This window comes from Talpa europaea (genome assembly GCF_964194135.1).
Source record: "Talpa europaea genome assembly, chromosome: X".
NCBI lineage: Eukaryota > Metazoa > Chordata > Mammalia > Eulipotyphla > Talpidae > Talpa > Talpa europaea.
The window spans coordinates 67,484,291-67,507,146 of record NC_140081.1 but is presented as its reverse complement, the minus strand read 5'-3'; the positions used below and the strand labels follow the sequence as shown (position 1 = coordinate 67,507,146).

The 22,856-nt window shown below is 36.0% G+C and overlaps 1 protein-coding gene across 2 annotated transcripts in view; it reads right to left on the bottom strand.

The window, feature by feature from the left end:
- Nucleotides 1-22,856, bottom strand: part of COL4A5 (collagen type IV alpha 5 chain) — a gene marked incomplete at its 5' end in the record, with an annotated part of 191,069 nt that overhangs the window by 103,331 nt on the left and 64,882 nt on the right. For both annotated transcript variants that reach the window (XM_084258283.1, XM_084258284.1), the window contains 13 exons: nt 46-102; nt 194-247; nt 2,169-2,261; nt 2,414-2,455; nt 2,545-2,580; nt 5,540-5,602; nt 6,633-6,713; nt 7,863-7,889; nt 8,310-8,363; nt 13,281-13,343; nt 13,429-13,473; nt 16,394-16,438; nt 21,870-21,959. In XM_084258283.1, the coding sequence (XP_084114409.1) occupies nt 46-102; nt 194-247; nt 2,169-2,261; nt 2,414-2,455; nt 2,545-2,580; nt 5,540-5,602; nt 6,633-6,713; nt 7,863-7,889; nt 8,310-8,363; nt 13,281-13,343; nt 13,429-13,473; nt 16,394-16,438; nt 21,870-21,959 (750 nt within the window). The remainder of the gene's footprint in view (nt 1-45; nt 103-193; nt 248-2,168; nt 2,262-2,413; nt 2,456-2,544; nt 2,581-5,539; nt 5,603-6,632; nt 6,714-7,862; nt 7,890-8,309; nt 8,364-13,280; nt 13,344-13,428; nt 13,474-16,393; nt 16,439-21,869; nt 21,960-22,856) is intronic.

Genomic DNA, 22,856 nt, shown 5'->3' with positions numbered 1-22,856 from the left:
AGACAAAAATTTTTTGCAAAGAATATTAGTAGTTATAACACTTACTCTTTTGCCCGGTTCTCCTTGCTCACCCTTTTCACCTTTCACACAACCTGGAAGACCCTGTACACGCAAAAATAATTTTGTATCATGGAGTACTGTGTATCAATACGAACTTATATTAAATGATATGGAAGCATTTTAGGTTACTTACTGGAGGACCACGTATCCCTGGAGGTCCAGGAGGCCCTCGGTCACCAGGAAGCCCCTATGCAGTAGTAGGAGAAGGGAAAGCAATGTTATGTAGACTCATGTAGCATAGTAAAAGATAATGGGATGTTTCTAATTCAAAGTTGAAATCCACTGGGCAAAAGAACAAGAGCCATCTTTTTTACTTCATTTTCTAGTGCATGTACAAGCCAATTTTATGGTAAATAATAAGAGAACACTGGGCCTCCCCAGTGGCACAAGGGGTTGGGCACAGCGCTATGGAGCTGTCCGTAGCCTCTGCAGCATGAGTTCAATACCCCGCTGGCTGGGGAGCTGTCGATATGGCACAGCAGATCTCTCCTGTCTCGCCCTCTGCTCCCCTTGGCAGTGTGTTTGGTCAGTCTGCCTGTTCTGTTCCCCACTGTCTCTGGTGAATCCTCTCACCCCCCCCCATGCCTCTGGTTTGTACCCCAGTACACATAGACATTTGGACAGAAAATGAAATGGTTCAATCCATATTGATAAAAGAGTTTCAGTACAATTTCTCCTTTATTCTTAACTTTCTTATAAGTATTTTTTTAAAGATTTATTTATGCATACAATAAATAAGATAAAGAAACAATTTAAATGTCCACTGATGGATGACAGGGTAAAGAAGATGCTCTGTGTGTGTGTGTGTGTGTATACATCTATATATGTATATGTGTATACATATACATATGTACACATAATGTGTATATATAATGGAATATTGTCCAACGATAAAAAAATATGAAACATTGCCACTTGCCACTTGTACTGGGGTACAGGCCAGAGGTATGAGGGGGTGAGGATTCACCAGAGACAGAGCGGGGAGCAGAAGAGACAGATTCACTGAAATACACTGCTGAGGGGAACAGCAGGCAAGTCAGGAGAGGTCTGCTGCGCGATGTGGGTAGCTCTCTGGCCAGCTGGGAATCGAACTCATGCTGCAGTGCCTGGGGATAGCCTCGTAGGGTGTGTCTTAACCCCTTGTGCCACCAGGGAGGTCCTCTTATGAGTATTTAAATGAAATAATAATGTATACACTGTTGATTGCCTCATATACCTTAGTATAATCAAGGTATCAGATAACTTTTTTTTAGTTTTTTTTGTTTGTTTTTTGGTGGGACCCTCGCCGGTGGCCTGGGATCGAACTGGCACTGCAGAGACTGCGGGCAGCCTTGCAACCCAGCGCTCAACCGCTGTGCCACCAAGGGAGGCCCCAGATAACTATTTTTAAGTACAATAAGGGCTTATAGAGCAACACCTTTTTTCTCCTGGCATATCAGTGAAATGTAGAGAATACAGTCATCAAAGTCAATGACTATCTTACATTGATCCAATTTTGGACACAAATGCATTATTCATAATAGCCAGAAATGAAAACCATTCAAATCTACATCAACTGATGAATGGATAAACAAAATATGGAATAATATATACACAAAGGAGTATTATTCAGTCATAAAAAATTAAGTACTGATACTTGACATAACATGGATGAACTTGAAAATATATTAAGTAAAAGAAGCCAGACAAAGATAACTAGGTATTGTATGATCTCACTTATAATAAATATACAGAATAGGTAAATGTACAGAGTCAAAAAGTAGATTATTGGTTGCCTAGGGCTGGAGAGCTTGGGGAAAAATGGGAAATGACAACTAAAGGTATGGGGCTTTAGGAAGGGGCTGATGAGAATGTTCCCAAAATAAGATTGTAGTGATGGTTTTTACACCTAATGAATATACTAAAATAATGGAACTGTACACTGTAAATGAGTGAATTATATGGTATATAAATTATAACTCAATAAAACTCTTTTTAAAAATAAATTATCTCAAATCTTTGTTATTTTTAATGTATATTAACATATAATCACATTCTAGCTTCCAATGCATTTTAATGGAATGCTACTCATACCAAGATTTTCATTGATTTTCTCTCCACATACTCACCTGATCTCCTTTCTGAAACTCCACATCAATTGGTCTTTTCTGTTCACTGATTTGCCCAGGTGGTCCAGGAGGGCCCTGAAGACCTTGTTCACCCTGTTTGCAAGACAAATAAAAAGTGACATTATATTATTTACACAGACAAACAGCATGAAAACTATGTCAGCTGAAAGAAGGAAAAAGAAATTCAAATGAATATGAAAAGGAAAGCTGATGGTTGAATAATCAACTTTGGTTTTTTTACTTACCTTTTCGCCCTTGGGTCCCTGGAAATTTAAGCCCATATTACCCTGAAGAGAGAGGTTTCAGTTTAAAATCTCATTGACAATAGCAAAAGGAATTCATGCCAAAGAATAGATGTAAAGAAAGATAAAATTACCTTTGGTCCTGGAAGTCCTGGTGGACCAGGAGGACCCTAGGACAATAAGAAACAGAATAGGAAAAATATTATATTAATATGCTTATGAAAAACTATCTGATTCCATTAAAAAGTGAGCACTGAAAAGTCCCTTCAGATAATACTTTCTTGCTTTCGTTCATTGCTTTGTAATCAGAGAAACACATTTGAATTGATTAATACAAACTAGGTGAATGTGAAAATTTTGGGCAACAAGATACAAATAGGCAGGAGGAAAATGGCAGAGTGTGGGTAAAAGTAGAGGGCTAAGATAATCAATGCAAAAAGTGCCAAAATTGACACAAAGTTCAATTCAACAAACATATATAAAATTTCTCATATTTGAATTATAAATTTAGGTACCATTTGGCAATTAGCACCCTAGTTTAAAAAAAATGTTTTTTTTTTTAAATCTAGTTTTCCTTTCATGAAATCTGCCTCTGTATATTTGAGAATGTTTCAACGTTTGAAAAGACAAATAGGTATCTGTCTGCCCAATGGACCTATTTAGTTACACAGTGTACCCTGGCATGTCTTTACTTTTTTTTTTAAAGATTTATTTATTTATGCATACAAGAGCTGGTGTTCAGGCCAAAGATGTGGTGGGGAGGTGAGAGGATTCACCAGATAGAGAGTGGGGAACAGAACAGGCAGGCTGACTGAAACATGCTGCTGAGGGGAGCAGTGGGTGAGACAGGAGAGGTCTGCTTCGCCATGTGGGTTGCTCTCTGGCCAGCCGGGGATTGAACTCATGCTGCAGAAGCTGTGGATTGCTTCACAGTGCAGTGCTTAACCCCTTATGCCACCAGAGAGGCCCTCTTTACTTCTTTTTTAAAATTAAGTACTATTGTTTTACATCCTTGTTAATATTTTGACAATACAGGATTTCTCCCCTTAGGAGAAACTTAGGAAACCTTAGGAGAAAATCATTGTGCTCTCACCGCCCCCCACCCCCCAACCTCTGGTAGTCTCAGTTTTTTTCCTTTTTTTTTAAAGATTTATTTTATTTTTATTATTCATACAAGAGCTGGGGTGTAGGCCAGAGGTACAGGGGTGGGGGTGAGAGGATTCACCAGAGAAAGACTGAAATACACTGCTGAGGGGAGCAGCGGGCGAGACAGGAGAGGTCTGAGGCGCCATGTGGGTTAGCTCTCTGTCTGGGGATCGAACTTGTGCTGCAGTGGCTGCGGATAGCTTCACAGTGCTGAGACTAACTCCCTGTGCCACCAGGGAGGCCCATGGTAGTCTTAGTTTTATATTCAGTTTTCTGGGTTTGTTGTTAGTTTGGCTTTAACTGACCCTTTGTTTGGTTTCTCTATATTCCACAAATAAGTGATGCCAGCTGGTACTTGTCTTTCTCTTCCTGGTTTATTTTGCTTGGTATAATCCCTTTCAACTCCATCCATGTTGATGCAAATGGCATGAGTTTATATCACTGAGTAGTACTCCATGGTCTATATATACCACATCTTGATCCACTCATCTATTTTTGAGCACTTAGGTTCTTTCCATATCCTGGCTATTATAAATAGTGCTGCTATAAACATAAGAGTGCAGATTTCCTTTGGAATTATTGTTTTTGTGTGCTTTGGGTAGATACCTAGAAGTGGCATTTTCTAAGACTGCTCTATCTGTTGAATCAGGTGATTAATTGAAAGGAAGTATATATATAATAAATCAGTTATGTGGCCACAAGGGTTAAGAAAATTCAAGGTCGGGCCTCCCCGGTGGCGCAGCGGTTGAGCACTGGGTTGTGATCTGCGGCGCCGGTTCGATCCCCGGCTGCTCCCCGGCCACCGGAGGAGGGTTCTACATGGCGCGCAGACCTCTCCTGCCACCCGCTGCTCCCCTCAGCAGTGTACTTAGGTCCTTCTGCCTGCTCTGCTCCCCGCTCTGGCTCTGGTGAATTCTCTCACCCTCCCGCGCTTCTGACTGTACCCAGTGCATGTATAAACAAACAAACAAACAAACAAATAAATAAATAAATAAACATGCCTCTATTAAAAAAAAAAGTTTAAAAAAAAAAAGTGCTGTAGTCTAGATTCATACTTTGCTGGGCATCTATAACTAAAACAAAAGGGTTTTCTAAATCCCTCCCAAAAAATTGCGATCTTTTCTGGTAGATTCCTCCAGTATTTACCAAATGTTATTTCCTTCACTTAAGAATAGAGGAGAAATTGTCACAAGCAAAAATGTACAATCTATAAAGGTATAATGAAAACTGTCACTTAAAGATATGGTAAATGAGAGATAGAGTGGCACACAAGAAATTGCTTTGAGTGAAGTACAATTTTCTTGCCATTTTAAGAAGACAACAGCAAAGTTCTGGGTCCAAAACATGACTTGAATGAAATCTAAGTATTTCAGAAGTAAAACTACTTACAATTTATTAGAATAGGAAATATGAGTGATCCCAGAGGTAATAAAGTAATAGAACTATTTGAAAATTCTGGGTCTTTCAAAGTTTTTGCTTCTCTCCTGGTTTATACAAATCTTTATCCCATGGCAGACTAATATACTACCCACACCAATCCTGCTGTTTTGTCACAGGCCCCTAAGAAATAAGAGCAGGTATTTTTTGTGAATCTATGTTTTTGTGCCTCTTAAACAGAAAACAGCAATTTAAAGAGACAGGTTTCATCAGATGACTAGAGAACTGCCTTAGAAACTTCATGAGATGGCCAGAATTGATTTCAACACTGACAAATCAAGAGGTAAAAAACAAAATAATTATTTTGTTTTAAATAATTTACTTAAAAATTTTCTTTTGTATACCTTACTTTTTCCATCTGTAAAATGAAGCTATTACTTGACACATACATATTTTACCATAACATTGTAAAAATCTCCTTCCTGTAAATAAGAAAATTATAGAATATAACCACTGAAATTACATTATACTTTCAACAATTTATAAATATTACGTGAGAAAGAAATCAAAAGAAAGGGAGAAGTGAAATTACAGAACAAAGTTTACCATCAAACCTGGTGGTCCTGGGGGACCAATTGGTCCTGGTACACCAGTGGGACCAGATGGACCCTGTTATAAAGGAAATAAAGAAAAGGATAAGACATATGCCCATGTAATAAAACTATTTTTATGAATGATGGAAAACTCAGGATGATAATTATATCTTGGGAGAATACAGTAAGCTAGAACTGCCAAAGAAACCACAGGTTGATTGAAAATTATTTGTAATATTCTAGATGTTAAAGTTTGTTTGGGGTTCATAGGTGTTCATTTGGTAGTTATGCTTCATAACATACATATATTTTACATGTATTCTGTGTTATTTTCAAATATTACATAATAAAATGTTATAAAAAATGAAGGACATGATTGAGAGTACAGATGGACAAATAGGGGGTGATGCCAAGTACAAAATGAGAAGAGAGATAATGACATTGGAACTTAGTAATCAAGTACTACAAAACACTAATTTTTGCTTTTGACAAATGGATCAATCCTTGTAAAATATAAACCTTAAGAAATTGACCTCATAATCTATAAATACTCAAAGGTTATTGCTATCCCTGTGCAAGTTATCTACAGGCTATTATAACTCCTTCCTTAAAATTATATTTGATGCTCAACCATGCATAAATATCATTCTTGCAGTCTTCAAAATATGTTCAGATATTATATATAACTGATAGTGTTTCAAATGACACATTTTAATATCTTAAATGGGAGATATATAATTTCTATTTTTAATCAGATCACTTACAATTACCAGTACCACTTCTACCACTTTACTGATCCCCATGGCACAAGATTAAGAATATAGAAGCCTATTTCTTCTACCTAATCCCAAAATAAAATTTCCAAGAAAACTTGACAGAAAGATAAAAGAATAAAGCAATGCTTCTTAAAATTCACTCCGGTCCAGATTTGCTTTTATTATCAAGTACAAGGTACATGCAATATCTACCATATTTCAGATAATAATTTCTATAAACAAAAATAGAGGGTATTAAAATCTAGAGAGAAAAAAGTGTTCCTGTGATATGATTTCAATATAATAAAAAGTGAAGCAATACAAAAATGAAGAAAATCACTGGATGCTTACTTGTATTCCGGGAGGACCTGGATATCCTGTATTACCCTTTGGTCCTGGCAGTGATGACATAATTATACTACCTGGTTCTCCCTAAAATAAACCATAAATGGAAGTTGTAAGTAACAGTTATGATACATGAAAACTGGCAAGATCATGAAAAATGATCTGAGAATCCAATATGTTGCATAAACATCCTGGAAGATTAGTAATTAATCTCAGTAATTAACATGAACAAATTTACCCTTTAAAGGAAAATGAGGAAGTGGCCAGAGTACACTGAAGTAAGTCAATTTATTAAAAGCCTTTTTAGCTACTCATTCATTTAAAAAGCAAAATTAAATATTAATATTTCCCAAGAATGGTGTTAGGCTCAAGATACTCCACAGTGAAGAATGTAACAAGGCTCTGTTCTCATGGCAGTAACAACATACTGTGAAAATGCAGATCATAATATATAAATATATAAGATTACAAAATTTTCTATTAAGGATTATGAAGAAAAACCACATCGTACATTATAAAGAAATCATGGAAGACAAAAAATAAATGATAACTATGTGATGTGATAGCAGTGTAAATTATTGCTACAGTGGCAATCAGATAATATATAAAATTAACATGTACATCTGAAATTTATACAATATCTTACGTCAAATAAATTTTTTAAAAAAGTGGAGGAAATTAGTTTTGTTAGACAAAGAAGGGCAATCTGTGAAGGTAATATTGAGGCTGAGATCTAAAGAAGTTGACCACCTGAAAATGGGAGAATAATGTTTGAAAGTGTAAACAGCTTATAAAAAGGGCTCAAAAGGAAGAGTCTGGCATATTCAAACAATGCAGACCTGTGTGATCAGTAAAACAAGTGGAATGTGGCTTAAATATGAGGCCGAGAGTGTAAGCAGGATAAGAACACATAGGTCTTACAGGTCTTGGAAAAGAATGTAGAGTTTATCTTAGAAGCAGTTGGGAAGCTCTTGAGAGTATATAAAAAAGAGAAACCAAATTATTGATTTAGGTTTTTAAAAGTATTTCTAGAGTGAACAGATGGGTCAACAGTACAAAAATGTAGTAAGATGAAGACTGACGTATGTGAACAAAGGAGAGCTTGTAAATGTGTACCTGCACAACTTCTACAAGTATCAGCTTTAAGACAGAAGTCAGAGTCATTATCTGTTTGAAGTTGCAGGCTTTCCAAATGTTTTATTCAAAATTTTTACCTTCTCAGTATGAAACACTTACCTTCATACCTGGGATCCCAGGAGGTCCCTATTATTAAAAAGAAAAGTAATTTTTTTATGAGGGGATCAAGCAAAATAACACAATGTTTTTCAAATATAGTCCAAACTGAATAGATGAATATAGGATATTCTAGTGGAATGTATCTTAGGATAATTACAGATTATATATATATATATATATTTAGAAATTATATATATACTTAGAGATTATATGTGTGTATTATATATATATATATATATATATATATATATATATAAAACACCATAGAATCTTTGCTTTTATCCAGCAGAGAGCTATATTACCAACTTCTTTAAAAAATTGTGTCCTTTAGTTTAGTATTTAAAAGGCACTACTTTGATCCACATAAAGGCATTGTGTTCACTTTCAACACTTTTGTTTCTTCTTGTGATTCCTGTGTTCATTATAATCACAAATTTTAGAACTTACTGGAGGACCCTGTAAACCAGGAAAACCGGGACTGCCTGGAAATCCACGGTCTCCCTAGAAGGAGTTAAAATAAAGAGCATGAAGGAACAAGATAAAAAGCGAAACTATACCATCAAACAATGACTATTGAAAAAAGTTATGAAAATTACCTTAAATTCATTAGCCTTAACTTTCCAATTATTTCAATATCAACTATCCATATCTATTTCACCTTCTAAGATACTTTTGTCTCTACTCATCAACACGAATCAGAATAAAGGAAAATATATTTTCTTTTTTGAATTTTTTTATTGTGTTATATATATTTTTATATCATTCTTCATTTTTATTCAATGTATGCTTTAACATCTCCAGTATAGTCCCTGTGAAATTCCCACCACCAATTCACCCATGTAACATCACCATATATTTTCTGCCTTGGTCATTTTCTTCTAAGAAATCCATTTTGAGACAATCATATCACAGATTCCTGACCATCATCACATTTAATAGTTAATGATTTGCCTCTATTTTCTGACCATTTATGATATAGATTCTTATTTTAACTGTTATTGTACTTTTATTTTATTGTAAACTATTTCAAATTATTTTTGTAAAGAGGAAAAGATGGTAAGAAAGAATACCATTAATAACACCAAGAGAACAACAAAAATAACAATAGTTCTAACAATTGCAGGTCATTATGTTTTCCAGGTACCCAATTTTTCTCACTCACTATTGTAAAGTACTAATACGGACATTTGGTTTGGGAAAAAAAAAGATAAAATTGTTGGAGAAGAACCCCAATGCAACCTCCTTTCAAGTACCTAAATGCCATAACAATTCTAGAAACACTCGTCACAGGTAGAAAGAATAAATTTATTACAGCTGTATGCCTTTAAGGGTATTATCCAACACCCTTCCCTCCTACTATTTACACATAGAAAAGTGCATCTGGAGATAAAAAAGTGATCTGAACATCAAGTTTATTTTTTTTATACGAGGGAGAAAAGTCCTCATTGCAGTATTTAAAGATTTACTTTTTATTTATACAATAGCTGGGGTACAGGCCAGAGGCGTGGGAGGGTGAGAGGATTCAGCAGAGAGAATGGGGAGCAGAACAGGCAGACGGACAGAAAGCACTGCTGAGGGGAGCAGCAGGCACAACAGGAGAGGTCTGCTGCGCCATGTGGGAATCTCCCTGGCCAGCCAGGAATCGAACCCGCGCTGGAGAGGCTGCGGACAGCTTCACAGCGCTGTGCTCACCCCACTGCACCACCAGGGAGGTCCTGAACATCAAGTTTAGAAGGCAGAAAACAGAAAAACCCATATATTCTGGCTCCATCTCAAGGTTTCATTCTATTTGCTACACAGTCAGACATAAAACAAACCATATAATCTTAAAGTATACATAATAAATTCATTTAAAATTGTTGCTTACATAATTGGGGGCCTGCAAAAACAAACAAATTGTAAGAGTTGCTAAGGTGCTGTTTTACAAAAAAAAAAAAAGAAGAAGAAGAAATATTTCTTAACCATATAGCATACTACACTCATTATAGATATATTTGGTTTTAAAATTTAAAACTTTGGCAAATAACAAATAACCAAAACAGGCACAAGAATGTAGCCCACTTTGACATGCAAAGGAAAAAACAAGAGAAAACACAAATCAATAGGATCATAAATAAAAGAGGAGAAATTACAACAGCCAGTAAAAATCAAAGGAATAATCACAGATTACTATCAACATTTATATGCAAACAAGTTCAACAATCTAGAAGATATGGACAAATTCTTAGAACTATATAATCATCCAAAGCTAAATAAAGAAGAACTAGAACTCCTAAATAGACCAATTACAAGCAGTGAAATTGGAATAATAATCAAAACCCTCCCCCAAAACAAAAGCCCAGGACCAGACAGCTTCACAAATGAATTCTCCCAAACATTCAGAAATGAACTAGTGCCTATCTTTAAAAAATTAAGAAAGAAGGTATACTACCAAATACATTTTATGAAGCCAACATTGTACTAATACCAAAACCAAACAAAGATAACACAAAAAGAGAAAACTACAGGTCAGTCTCCTTAATGAACACTGATGTAAAAATCATCAATAAAATCCTAGCCAACAGAATCCAACAATGCATCAAAAGGATAATACACCGCAACTAAGGGGGATTTATTCCAAGGGCACAAAGATGGTTCAACATCTGAAAATCAGTTAATGCAATCCAACACATCAACAAAAAGAAAAATAAAAACCATATGATCATATCAATAGATGCTGAGAAAGCATTAGACAAAGTTCAACATCCATTTATGATGAAGGCCCTGGAAACTCTCAGGATAGCAGGAACATACCTTAACATGATAAAAGTATATATGAAAAACCCACAGCCAATATTATTCTCAGTGGTGAAAAGCTGAAAGCCTTTCTTTTAAGATCAGGAACAAGACAAGGATGTCCACTCTCACCGATGCTTTTCAATATAATACTGGAAGTCCTAGCCAGAGTAATAAGACAAGAGAAAGACATACAATGAATCCAAGTAGGGAAAGAAGAAGCAAAACTATCACTATTTTCAGGCAATATGATAATTTACATAGTGACTCCTAAAAACTCAACAGAAAAACTAATTAAAATAATAAACCAGTTTAGTAAAGTGGCAGGATACAAAATAAACATACAAAAATCAGTAGCCATCCTATATGCAAACAATCTGAAGAAGAAGAAATAAGGAAAATCATCCCATTTACAATTTAAACAAAAAAAATCAAAATACCTGGGAATAAACTTAACCAAGGAGGTGAGTGTCCTACACAAAGAAATGGAAAACATCCCCTGCTCATAGACTGGAAGAATTAGCATTATCAAAATGGTCACCCTACTGAAGCAATTTACAGATTCAATGCACTCCCCATAAAAATCTCAATGATATTCTTCAAAGAAATAAAACAAATACTGATGAAATTCATATGGAGCCACAAAAAAACCTAGCATAGTCAAAGCTTTCCTGACTAAAACAAAGGAGAATGGAGGTATCACACTCTCAGTCTTCAAACTATAGTACAAAGCTATACTAACTAAAACAGCACGGTACTAGAACAAAAACAGACACATAGACAATGGAACCAAATAGAAAGCTCAGAAATAAAGCCATACATATACGGACAACTAATCTTTGACAAAGGAGCAAAGACTATGCAATGGAGCAAAGAAAGTTTGTTTAATAAATGGTGCTGGGAAAACTGGACCAACACATGCAAAAGAATGAAACTAGACTACTACCTCACACCATGCACAAAAAGTAACTCAAAATGGATAACAGAATTGAACATAAGACCTGAAACCATAAAATACATAGAAGAAAATATAGGCAAAACACTACATGACCTACATCTCAGTAACATCTTTAAAGACTCATTCCCCAAGCAAAAAAGTAAAGGAAAAGATAAACAGCTGGGATTACATCAAACTAAAAAGCTTCTGTACAGCAAAAGAGACATTAACCAAAACAAGAGACACCCCACTGATTGGGAGAAAATTTTTGCAGTCCATACAACTGATAAGTGACTGATCACAAAGATCTACAAAGAGCTCACATGAATAAAAAAAGAAACAACAACAAAGTAAACAAACCAGTCAAAAAATGTGCAGAAGAGCTGAAAAGAGCTAAAAAGCTAAAAAGAGGAAATGCAAATGGCCAACAAGTATATGAAAAAATTTCAATATCAGGGCCTCCCCTGGTGGCGCAAGCGGTTAAGCGCAGCGCTGTGAAGCTGTCCACAGCCTCTGCAGTGCTGGTTCGACCCTGGCTGGCCAGCGAGGGTCCCACATTGCACGGCAGACTTCTCCTGTCGTGCCCGCTGCTCCCCTCAGCAGTGTACTTCGTCAGTCTACCTGTTCTGCTCCCCACTCTGTCTCTGGTGAATCCTCTCACGCTCCCACAAATAAGGCCTATACCCCAGTTCTTGTATAAATAAATAAATAAATAAATAAATCTTTAAAAAAAATATGTTGAACATCACTTATAATCAGGGAAATGCAAATCAAAACCACAATGAGATACCACCTTCTACAAATATTACACATATAGCACATATTAAAAAAAAACTAGTAACAACAAATGTTCGCAGGGATGTGGTGAAAAAGGAACTCTTCTACACTACTGCTGGTGGGACTGCAAACTGGTACAACCACTATGGAGAGCTGTTTTGAGGTTCCTTGCACTACTAAAAATGGAGCTACCATATGACCCAGCAATTTCACTCCTAGGAATCTACCCAAAGAACACAAAAATATTAATTCAAAAGGATACCTGCACCCCTATGTTTATTGCAGCACTATTTACAATAAATAAGCTATGGAAACAACCCAATACCCCAAAATAGATGACTGGATCAAGATGTGGTATATATACACAATGGAATACTACTCAGCAATCCAAAAAGATAAACTCATGCTATTTGCAGCAACATGGATGGAGCTGGAAGGGACTGTGCTCAGTGAAATAAGCCAGAAGGAAAAAGAAAAATATTGGATGGTTTCAGTTATAGGAGGAAAATAAGGGAACCAAAGAAGGGACCAATGAAATAATAAAAAAATAAATAAACAAACAAAATTGACAGCAACTGTAAATCAGAGACATTCTGCAGGGGAGTGGGAGGGAGAGGGACCAATATTATGGTGATGGTGCATGGGTGAATTGGTGGTGGGAATTTTACAAGGACTACACCTGAGAGAAAGCATACATTGCACAAAAATGAACAATGATGTAAAATATATTTTTAAAAAAAGATTGTTCAGCTGAAATGAAGAACACAAGCAAGCCCCACAAATCCAGAATAAACATTTTATTGTTGTTGCTGTTGGTAAGGGTCATAATGACCTGTATTGGAGGTAAAAACTCTATTGCTTTCATGTATATACTATAATTATCACCATTATCAAATATATTGCCTAAAATTAAGTAGAAGAAATCTTACCTTGGTTCCATTGCATCCAGGGATACCTTGTGGTCCTGGAGCCCCATCATGGCCAGGCATTCCCTTTAAAAATGGATACAACACATGTATCGTATGTCTTAGATGACTTTTTAAGGAAAATTAAAATAAGAAGCCAAATCCTACTTACAGGAAGACCTGGTGTCCCTGGAAATCCAGGAAGTCCAGGAGGACCCTGTAAGAAGAAATAAATGCATTGAACCAAAGCTGAAAACCCCTATATTCAGACTATCACAACTAAATCACATTTTTCATTAAAAAGAACCTGGAATCAGAAACTTGGTCAACTGCAGATCTGGAAAGGAAATGTAAAAGATGAGCCCGAACCATCTAGTTGTGTCAGAAAGTTAGGTAGTTATCAAAGATCAATAGTTTGTCAAAAGGACACAAAACAGGAGCCACCTTGAATAGGCTTCCATAGATCAAAGATGTGATAATTTAGGCTTAAAAAGAATAATGACTACAAATGATTAAAATACATAAATTTTTTGTGTTTACAATAATAAAAAATTTTTAAAAACCTTCCTTGATCATCAATTGAAGTTGCTGGTGAAGCAACCAATTACCTATTACAACTACAAATGATAAGTTAGAATTGTAGCTAACAGATTTGATAGAATTTTTAAAGTCACCTTACTACTCTGAATGAAATAATGGATCTGGACAATGATCACCAGTGGATACAAAATTATTAGGTAAAGTTGATGGGGAAATTTTGATGGCAGAATCAGTCACGCTCATTTTATTTGAGACAGACATTGTGTTTTATGATTTAATTCAATAGTAAGTACACAACATTACCTATGAAGTACTCATTTTCTATTTTTATTTAAATCCACTGCAGTATAATTTGCTTACAATAAAACATGCAAACATTAAGTATACAGCATCTTCTGTACCCCCAGAAAACTTTCTACTACCTCTTGCAAGGCAACCTTCAATTTGCAGGATATATGAGGAACGGAGAAGCTATTTATATTTTTTTAATATTTATTTATTTATTTATGCAAGAACCTGGGTACAGGCCAGATGCGTGGGAGGGTAAGAGGATTCACCAGAGACAGAGCAGGGAACAGAACAGGCAGACTGACGAAATACACTGCTGAGGGGAGCAGTGGGCCTGACAGGAGAGGTCTGCGGTGCCATGTGGGATCTCGCCAGCCGGCTGGGATCGAACCGGCGCTGCAGAGGCTGCCGACAGCTTCAGAGCACTGCGCTCAACCACCTGCGCCACCAGGGGAGGTCCCCGGAGAAGCAATTTAAATGACATCATGAAGAAACAATCATCCAGACCCAGAATTTGGAATGTAGTACAATAAAAATGACCCAGTTTCTCTAAGGACATAATAAAAGAAGTTTAAACATAGGAATCAAATGCAATTAACATGTAGAACTTGCTTGGATACTGGTTGAATAAATCAAATCAATTATAAAAAGATATCTTTGAGAGAAGGGAGGAAATCTGAATATGGACTGACTTTTGGAGTGTATTGAAAAGTTATTGCTAGTTTTCTGAGGTGTAACAATGGTATAGCAATTATGTGTATATCAGTTAGAGAAGTGTACTGAAGGATTCATTAGGGAAATGAATGATATGAGGGACTGATTTTAAAATGTTCCCCCCAAAATAAGTGGCAAGATATAGATGAAACAAATTTGTCAAAATAATAATTTTTTAAGTTGAGTGATGGGTTTATGAAGGTCCATTACACTATATTTTCTGTTTGTGTATGCTTAAAATTTTCATAATAATAAACCTTTTAAAATCTTAATGTCAAGAGTTTCCCTTGAGTTGAATCCAGAGGCTGGAGGAACTATCAGGCCACCTATCTCTAAGCATTTCTGAAGTTCTAGATTAGGGACATGAATTATTTATGTATTTCCAGATAGTTTGAAATTGAAATTGATAGAATGGAATGGATAGTTCTTTTTGATGTGTACATGCTTAGGACATAGATAATGGTAGCTATCATTATTAGGAGATATATTATGATTATAATGAACATCTTTACTAGTATATTGATATCCATTTGTTACAGAAAAATAAAATGTGTGCTAAAATAATCCAAGGGTTTTAATTTCTTCCCTGCTTTTTCAGGACACTACCCATTAAAGTATATAGTAGCACACAAGGCAAGGTACATGTTAATAAAAACCCCAGCAAATATGTTTTGATATTTAGGTAAAATTTGTACATCTACAATATTTCTGGAAATCAAAGGATCAGAATGTGTGATCATCATTGCCACAGACATAAACATGCTATGTCACCACCCAAATATTTCATATTCAAATTAAGAGGTTTCATCTATGAACAGAATTTTAGAGCTAAAAGCAATGCTAGAGATTCTGTTGTTAACTCTGTGATTTACAAATGAAGAAACTCAGAAAAGTCAAGCATGGTTTTCCAAGTCAGTACTATTTTTAAATTACAGTTTCCTCCCAATAATAAAACACACTGAAAGATAATGTCAACCTAAAAGCTTTTTAGAAAAATTACATTAAATGTGCACTTCAATTTTGAGACACATCCTGATTTCCAGAATATTAAAACTTGACAAATCATACATCTTAGAACTAAGAAAATGATATATTCTCCCCAAAGTGGCTATTTTTTTTAACATAGTGGTTTAAATCAGTGCTTCTGACACTTATTCTCTTTAAGATACACAAAAAATTTATAATATGTGTGCTTGGTACACTGGGAGTGTACATAGTCTAACGCGATCAGACCTCTGAACCCCAAAGAACTGAGATGATTACACTGATTCGCAGTTGTGGTTCAAACCACTTGTATGATACACATTTTTAATAAATTGAAAAAATGTTAGAATTTAGTACTTTCATATTTTTAACTGTAAGCTACTTTAAAATTTTACATTAATTTAAATAGACATCTGGATATATAAAGATAACTGTTGCAATACTAAAGAAAACTTAACTGGAGACATATAACAACTCTGAAATTTAACTTTTTAAAGACTGAATTTTTCTTTTTGCATTTCAATATGAGTCTTTTCCAGTAGTTTCATAAAGCTTCATTTGCTTTTTCCGTCAATCAACAAAGCATTTGATATTCAGCAAATATCACTTACTCTGATCCCTTTTGGTCCCGGTGGCCCTGGAATTCCATCATTGCCCTGAAAAATACAACATTTTTAGTTATTTTTCCTTAAAAATAACAGACTTAAAATTGTGAAAGTTAGCGAGAAACTCACGCACCTGAGGAAGAAACATTGTGTTGAGACTAAAAGCACCAAGGCAAATTATAATAAAAAATAGGAAAGAACTTTTTCACCAGCACATGAATAGATCACTAATTATTAGGAAAATGAAAAGCAAAAGATATAACTGCATTCCTGTCAGAATGGATATCATCAAAAAGGCAAGAAATAACAAGTATCAGAGTAGATGTCGAGAAAAGGGAAACCTCACACACTTCTGATAACAACGCAAATTGGTACAGCCACTATGGAAAACAGTATGGAGATTCCTCAAAAAATTAAAAATAGAACTACCATATGATCCAGCAATCCAAGCAATGTTGTTGCTGTAACATTAAAATCCTACTTCTGGATATTTAACTTAAGAATATGAAGACATTAATTGGACAAGACATATGAACCACTATGTTAACTGCAGCAATGTTTACAACATGGAAACAATATAACTGCCCATTGACAGAATACTGCATAAAGGTGTGGGATACACACACGTGCGTGCATGCGCGCTCACATACACACACAGAATAGAATATTATCCAGGCATGAAAGATGAAATCTTCATTTGTGACAACACAGACGAACCCTGATGGTATTATGATACATGAAATAAGTCAGCTGGAGTAAGACAACAACATCATTTCACTCACATACAGACTATAAAAACAAAACAAAACAAAAAGAAACTCATACATACAGATAACAGACTGGTGGTTAACAGAGGTGAAGAGAGTGAGGGGAGGGCAAAATGTATAAATTGCACGGTGATGGGTAGAAACTAGTGTTTTTGTAGTGAGCATTTTCATGATGTATAGAATTGTGATTTTATAATGCTGTACACCTGAAACTTATATAATCTTATACACTGATGTTGCCGCAACAAGAAAAATGGGGAAAAAAATCATGAAGGCCTTTATTTACTGAAAAGAAATGTGCGTATGTACAGAAGAAACATTTTACCTGTAAAGTTAATAATGAATCATGCAAGAAAGCAAAGATCAAACAGTAGTATAGGTATTCCCCAAATCATTTATGCATAAACAAAATGGGAGCTGATTATCTGGGTCGTTTCAATTTTATGTCACTCTTCTTCCCATACTGGTAGTAAATAACATCATCTCTGAGGCCAAAAATATATACCTTTTTTTTTAGTTTGTGGTTTTAAACCTTTGCTTTGCTTTATAAGGCACTTTCTACTGGCAGAGCTTAAGAAGGAACAAGAAAGAACTCTAGGCTATCTCGCTTCTGCTATAGAATCCCTGCAAAAAAAGCTTCCCATGTGTGTCAATCTATTCACCCATTTCTAGTTAAAAGGATATTGCTGAGAATTTAGTCTTGCCTCACTATGTTTTTATTAACTAGTTTCTTTTTTTTTAAAAAAAATGGAATGAAGAAAGCCCAATTTTTCTCCCAAACTTAAGATTTTCAGTGCGGCATATAGCTAACATATTACCATCTGAGACTTTAGACAGCTTTTATTAAACTGAGATGCTTTGCTTTACACAGGTGGTTTCCAAGTTACTCAACTCACAACTCTAGAGTTTCCTCTGGAATTTCCTCAATACAAGGCACAGTCATCCTTCAGTCAGTACAGCTCTGTTCTTATCTTTTCATATGGGGCTTCCATGCTAAGTTTCATTTGGGGAAAGGGTTACCTGGTGTATTAGTTTCCTATGCTGCTGGAACAAATTATCACAAATTTAGTGATTTAAAACGATGTAAATCTTAAGTTTGAGCAGTCCGAAGAAGGGGTCTCAGTGGCAGAATGCTATTACCTTCTGGAGGTTCTAAGGAGAGAATTCCTTACTTTTTCCAGCTTCTAGAGTCACTAAATTGTCCAGCATATGGCCCTCCTCAGTCATCATAGATTGCAATGGTTAAATGAGTCTTTCTAATGTTACATCACTATCAGTGAATTTTCTGTCTTCCTTTTTCAGGTTTGAAAGACCCCCAGATAATCCAGAGACATCTCTGTAGTTTAAAACAAGATGATCGGCAACTTAATTCCATCTGCAATCTTAATTTCATTTGTTTGTGTAACCAAACATATTCACAGGTTCTGAATATGTTTGGCTTATAGGATTAGCTAATGGACATCTAAAGGAGAGGGTATTATTCTGCCCACCACAGCTTTTTATTACAAAAAAGTTTAATAATCTACTGTTTGCACAACAGATGCATCTCTAAATAGATTAATGTAAATCTAATTCTATTTCAAAGTAAAGTGGACCTTTGCTCAATGAACTGCTTTTTGACTTCCAACCGGAGGCAGAAATATGACAAGGATGCCTTGCTATAGTACTGCTCTACTAACCGAGATGGCATCCATGTATAATACTTTTTAAGCAAAGTAATGAAATAATATAAAAATATCACAAAATACTCAGAGGCCACGGTGGTATGAGCACTAGGACAAGAAATTCAATGCTCATGACCAAATTTAAAAAATATTTTTACCCACCTTATCCTAACTAATTACCTAAAATCATGAGATTGAGTAAAATTTTTATTTTGTATCTATCACATGCTAAAATAAATATGTAACTACTAAAACATGAAATATAAAATCTTCATCTTCTTGTTAGCCAGAGTATATGCACTATTTCTGGAGAAACACAAAGTCAGATAGTTCTAAAGTTCATTAGAAAAAAAAAGAAAGCCTCCATCATACAGGCATCTAAAGAAGTGGGCAATGATAGAATCAGCACTAATAAATTCACTAAGCAGAACTTATGAGAATTCTGTGACTCTGGATACTTTTTTACTCAAATAATTTGAAATATTTTTCAAAAACTTATGACAACCAAGTTTTTGGCTCATAGGATGATTTTTAAGGAATAACAATTATAAAGAAGGAAAACCTGAGTTTTGTTATGTCACTTCTCATCACAATTCTAAAAATTCCTTCATTGTGTTTACCGACTTCATTTACCAACTTTTCATCTGCTTTTTTTTTTTTTTTTAAGGATTTATTTATTTATTTATACAAGCACTAGGTACAGTCAGAAGTGCAGGAGGGTGAGAGAATTCACCAGAAGCAGGGCGGAGAGCAGAGCAGGCAGAATGACGAAGTACACTGCTGAGGGGAACAGTGGGCGAGGCAGGAGAGGTCTGCACACCATGTGGGACCCTCACCTGGCAGCCGGGATCGAACTGGTTCTGCAGAGGCTGCGGGCAGCTTCGCAGCCCAGCGCTCAGCCACTGCGCCACCGGGGAGGCCCCCTTTTCATCTGCTTTTGAGTGGAAATTCCTAAATGGTATTATTTGTTGATCTGCAAACCCTGTGTAACAAAAGCTTTTTCCTCAAATGGAGTCATTCATTGAATCAGAATATTCATCTAAAACACTTGCATGGAGGGGGCCTCCCCGGTGGCGCAGTGGTTGAGCGCTGGGTTGAGAAGCTGCCTGCAGCTTCCGCAGCAGCGGTTCGATCCCCCAGCTGCGGGGCAAGGGTCCCAAATGGCGTGCAGACCCCTCCCACCGCCTGCTGCTCCCCTCAGCAGCGTACCTTGTCAGTCTGCCTGTTCTGCTCTCCACTCTGGCTCTGGTGAATTCTCTCACTCTCCCGCACTTCTGACTATACCCAGTGCTTGTATAAATAAATAAAAAATAAAATCTTAAAAAAAAAAAAAAACACTTGCATGGAAAAACAAGTGATTTCATTTGAATTTTCTATTTCTTAAGAAGTTGCTTTGATCACAAGTGACTCCAGTTCCTGGAGAATAGTCTGTGCATGATTTCTTTCAGGCCAGACCAAACAGAAAACCCAAATACTGAAAAGAAGTCCTCCCATTACACATGTCACACTACACAGAGAGAATAAGAAGGGAATGCCAAAACCAGGTAGACTCTAATTACTCAAAGGAACTGTCATATAATATTACTGATTCTCTGTTCATGAGTATGCGCCAAGTAATTTTTCCTAAGGTCAGGGTCATTTGATTAGAAAAGATTATATGCAACCTGTCCTTGATCTCCACTGTGGTCACCAACAATACTACCTCATCCCTTGAAGCAGAGCAGACTAACCTCAGTTCCTTGGCCCAAGCAGTGTTAGATAAATGCATACCCCTCAACTTCCTGCTGGTCAATCAAGAAGGGGTTTTCAGGTTTTGTTATTGCCAGCACCTCATGTTTTACCAAGATCACTGAAACTGGCAAAGTAGAACAGCCTATCACCAAACTTAAGAAAAAAGCCTCTTGGCTCTCTGAATTAGATTGGGTGGGCTATAGGTGACCTAATTCCTGATATGGCAACAATTGGGGCTCATGATTACAATCAATCCCCCTAGCAGACCTGATCATACTGCTGGGAGTAATTCTGGTCACGACCCTGCTCCATACTGTCTCAGACTAATTACCTGGTTTTTAAAATAGCTCCTCAAAGTCTGACTCATTTAGTTCCATAACAAGGTAGCCTATGTTTCTCACTCAGGTCCTAAAATCAGGGATAAAATTGAGGAGTCTGATTAAAAACCTATGTGTGATATTTCAGGCCCAACAATAAGCAAATATCTCATGGTAGGCCTCATAGGGAAAAGCTGTCTATCCCAGACCTGACTTAGTTCACTGAGTCTCTGAAGGAAGTTATGTTCAAGGACTGCAGGCAGTGTTGGCTAGTCATACTCTTAGGCATATCTACATTGAAAGGCCTCACTATATGGAACCTTAGTGGTTAACCTTAGTGGTTCCATATAGTGGAGAGGGGGGGACCTTAATGACATTTTCTGCACTCTAAGTAGTTTTTCACTCCTAGCCCTTCCCCTTCTCTCTTTTCCCACTCTGACACTGGGCCAGTAGGAGTGTTTTGCTAAAAGCTCCCTAAGCAGTGAAATTATCCCCTATGTCTGTGCTTGTTCACTGGAACCTCACTGGTGCTGTTCTATTGGGGAAAGTTGAATAGTGAAGGAATAGGTGCTTTCTCTGGTTTAACTGTTTGCTTATACTATCACGGTAAGTAAAAGGTTTAACTGTTTGCTTATAATATCACAGTAAGTAACTAAAGGCTTGACTGTTGGCTGTTTCATTTTGGCTTGTTGCATTAATCAGCTACTCTGAGAGCTAGCAATTCAGCTCTCTCCAGCTGATACTAAGTTCTTACAACAGAACTTAATTTTTGTTGAGGATCCCAATAATCACATACAATTTATAGCATCTTCTACAAATATATACAAATGTATACAAATGTTATTCTACAAATGACCAATATAGACTCTTGGTCATTATATTATTTTATTTAAACATATCTACCATAAATAGTTCAGGAACTTCTTTGTTGATCTGACACCGAGTCCCACATTTAAGATGACTTAATTCCTCTGGTATTAATGCTTGACAATTTGGCACATACCTTTTGCCCCTGAGGCCCTGGAGGCCCTTCTGGACCTGGAAATCCAGGCAAACCTGGATGGCCTTCCAAACCTGGCAATCCTCTCTCCCCCTGCAAATGAACAAGAATAAAAGGTAAGATGGTTTGTGAATTTTCAAGCACAGGAGTGGTTAATATTAAAAAAAATATCTTATGACTATCTATAGAAAACTAGCTTAATTTAATGATACAAAATTCACAGTATCCACTAGCAGTAGGAAATTTGTAAGATGTGAGTAGAAAAACACAATCACTCTGAATTTGTTTTAGTTATTTAGGGCCTTTTGTGGTTCCATATAAATTTTATAATTGCAGTTTTTTAAAGAGATTTATATTTATTATAGGTTAAGTTAACATAAGGAATTATTCAATACAAAATCATATAAACGATCTAGATGAAACTTAGCACTTACAAAAATACACACATACAAACACACACAAAAAGAAAAACACAAAAGCACTCTGAATTTATATCATACATGGTAATATAATCTCTTGCTTTCTTGTAAAAATAAAAAGTGTATCAGAGATGAAGCCAGGTTTAAACATACCAACATCAAGAGCTTAATAAGAAAGGTGGAAATAAATCCAGGAAGCTAGGTTTACAGGGGTTACAGAAAGTAAGCATGGGGGAGGGATGAAGAAAAGTAAAAGGAAACAATAAGAGACGCTTTCAAATTATTGCAGAGTTATCAAAAATTAACTCATTAGCTAATTGGAGATAAGTCAGAGAAGGTGGCAGGAGAGTGCAGTAGAGTACTGGTAGAGGATTGTAGGCACTTTAGTGATGGGGAAATTATGGGCTGGACCCAAGGGGAGAAATCCTATATTGTGAAAAAACAAGGATGTTTCAAATAAATAAATAAACAAATACTGAACATACTGTTACTATATGCTCCAGCAACTGAACTCCTTGGTATTCACCCAAAAGAGTGGAAAACTTATGTCCACATAAAAACCTGTACATAG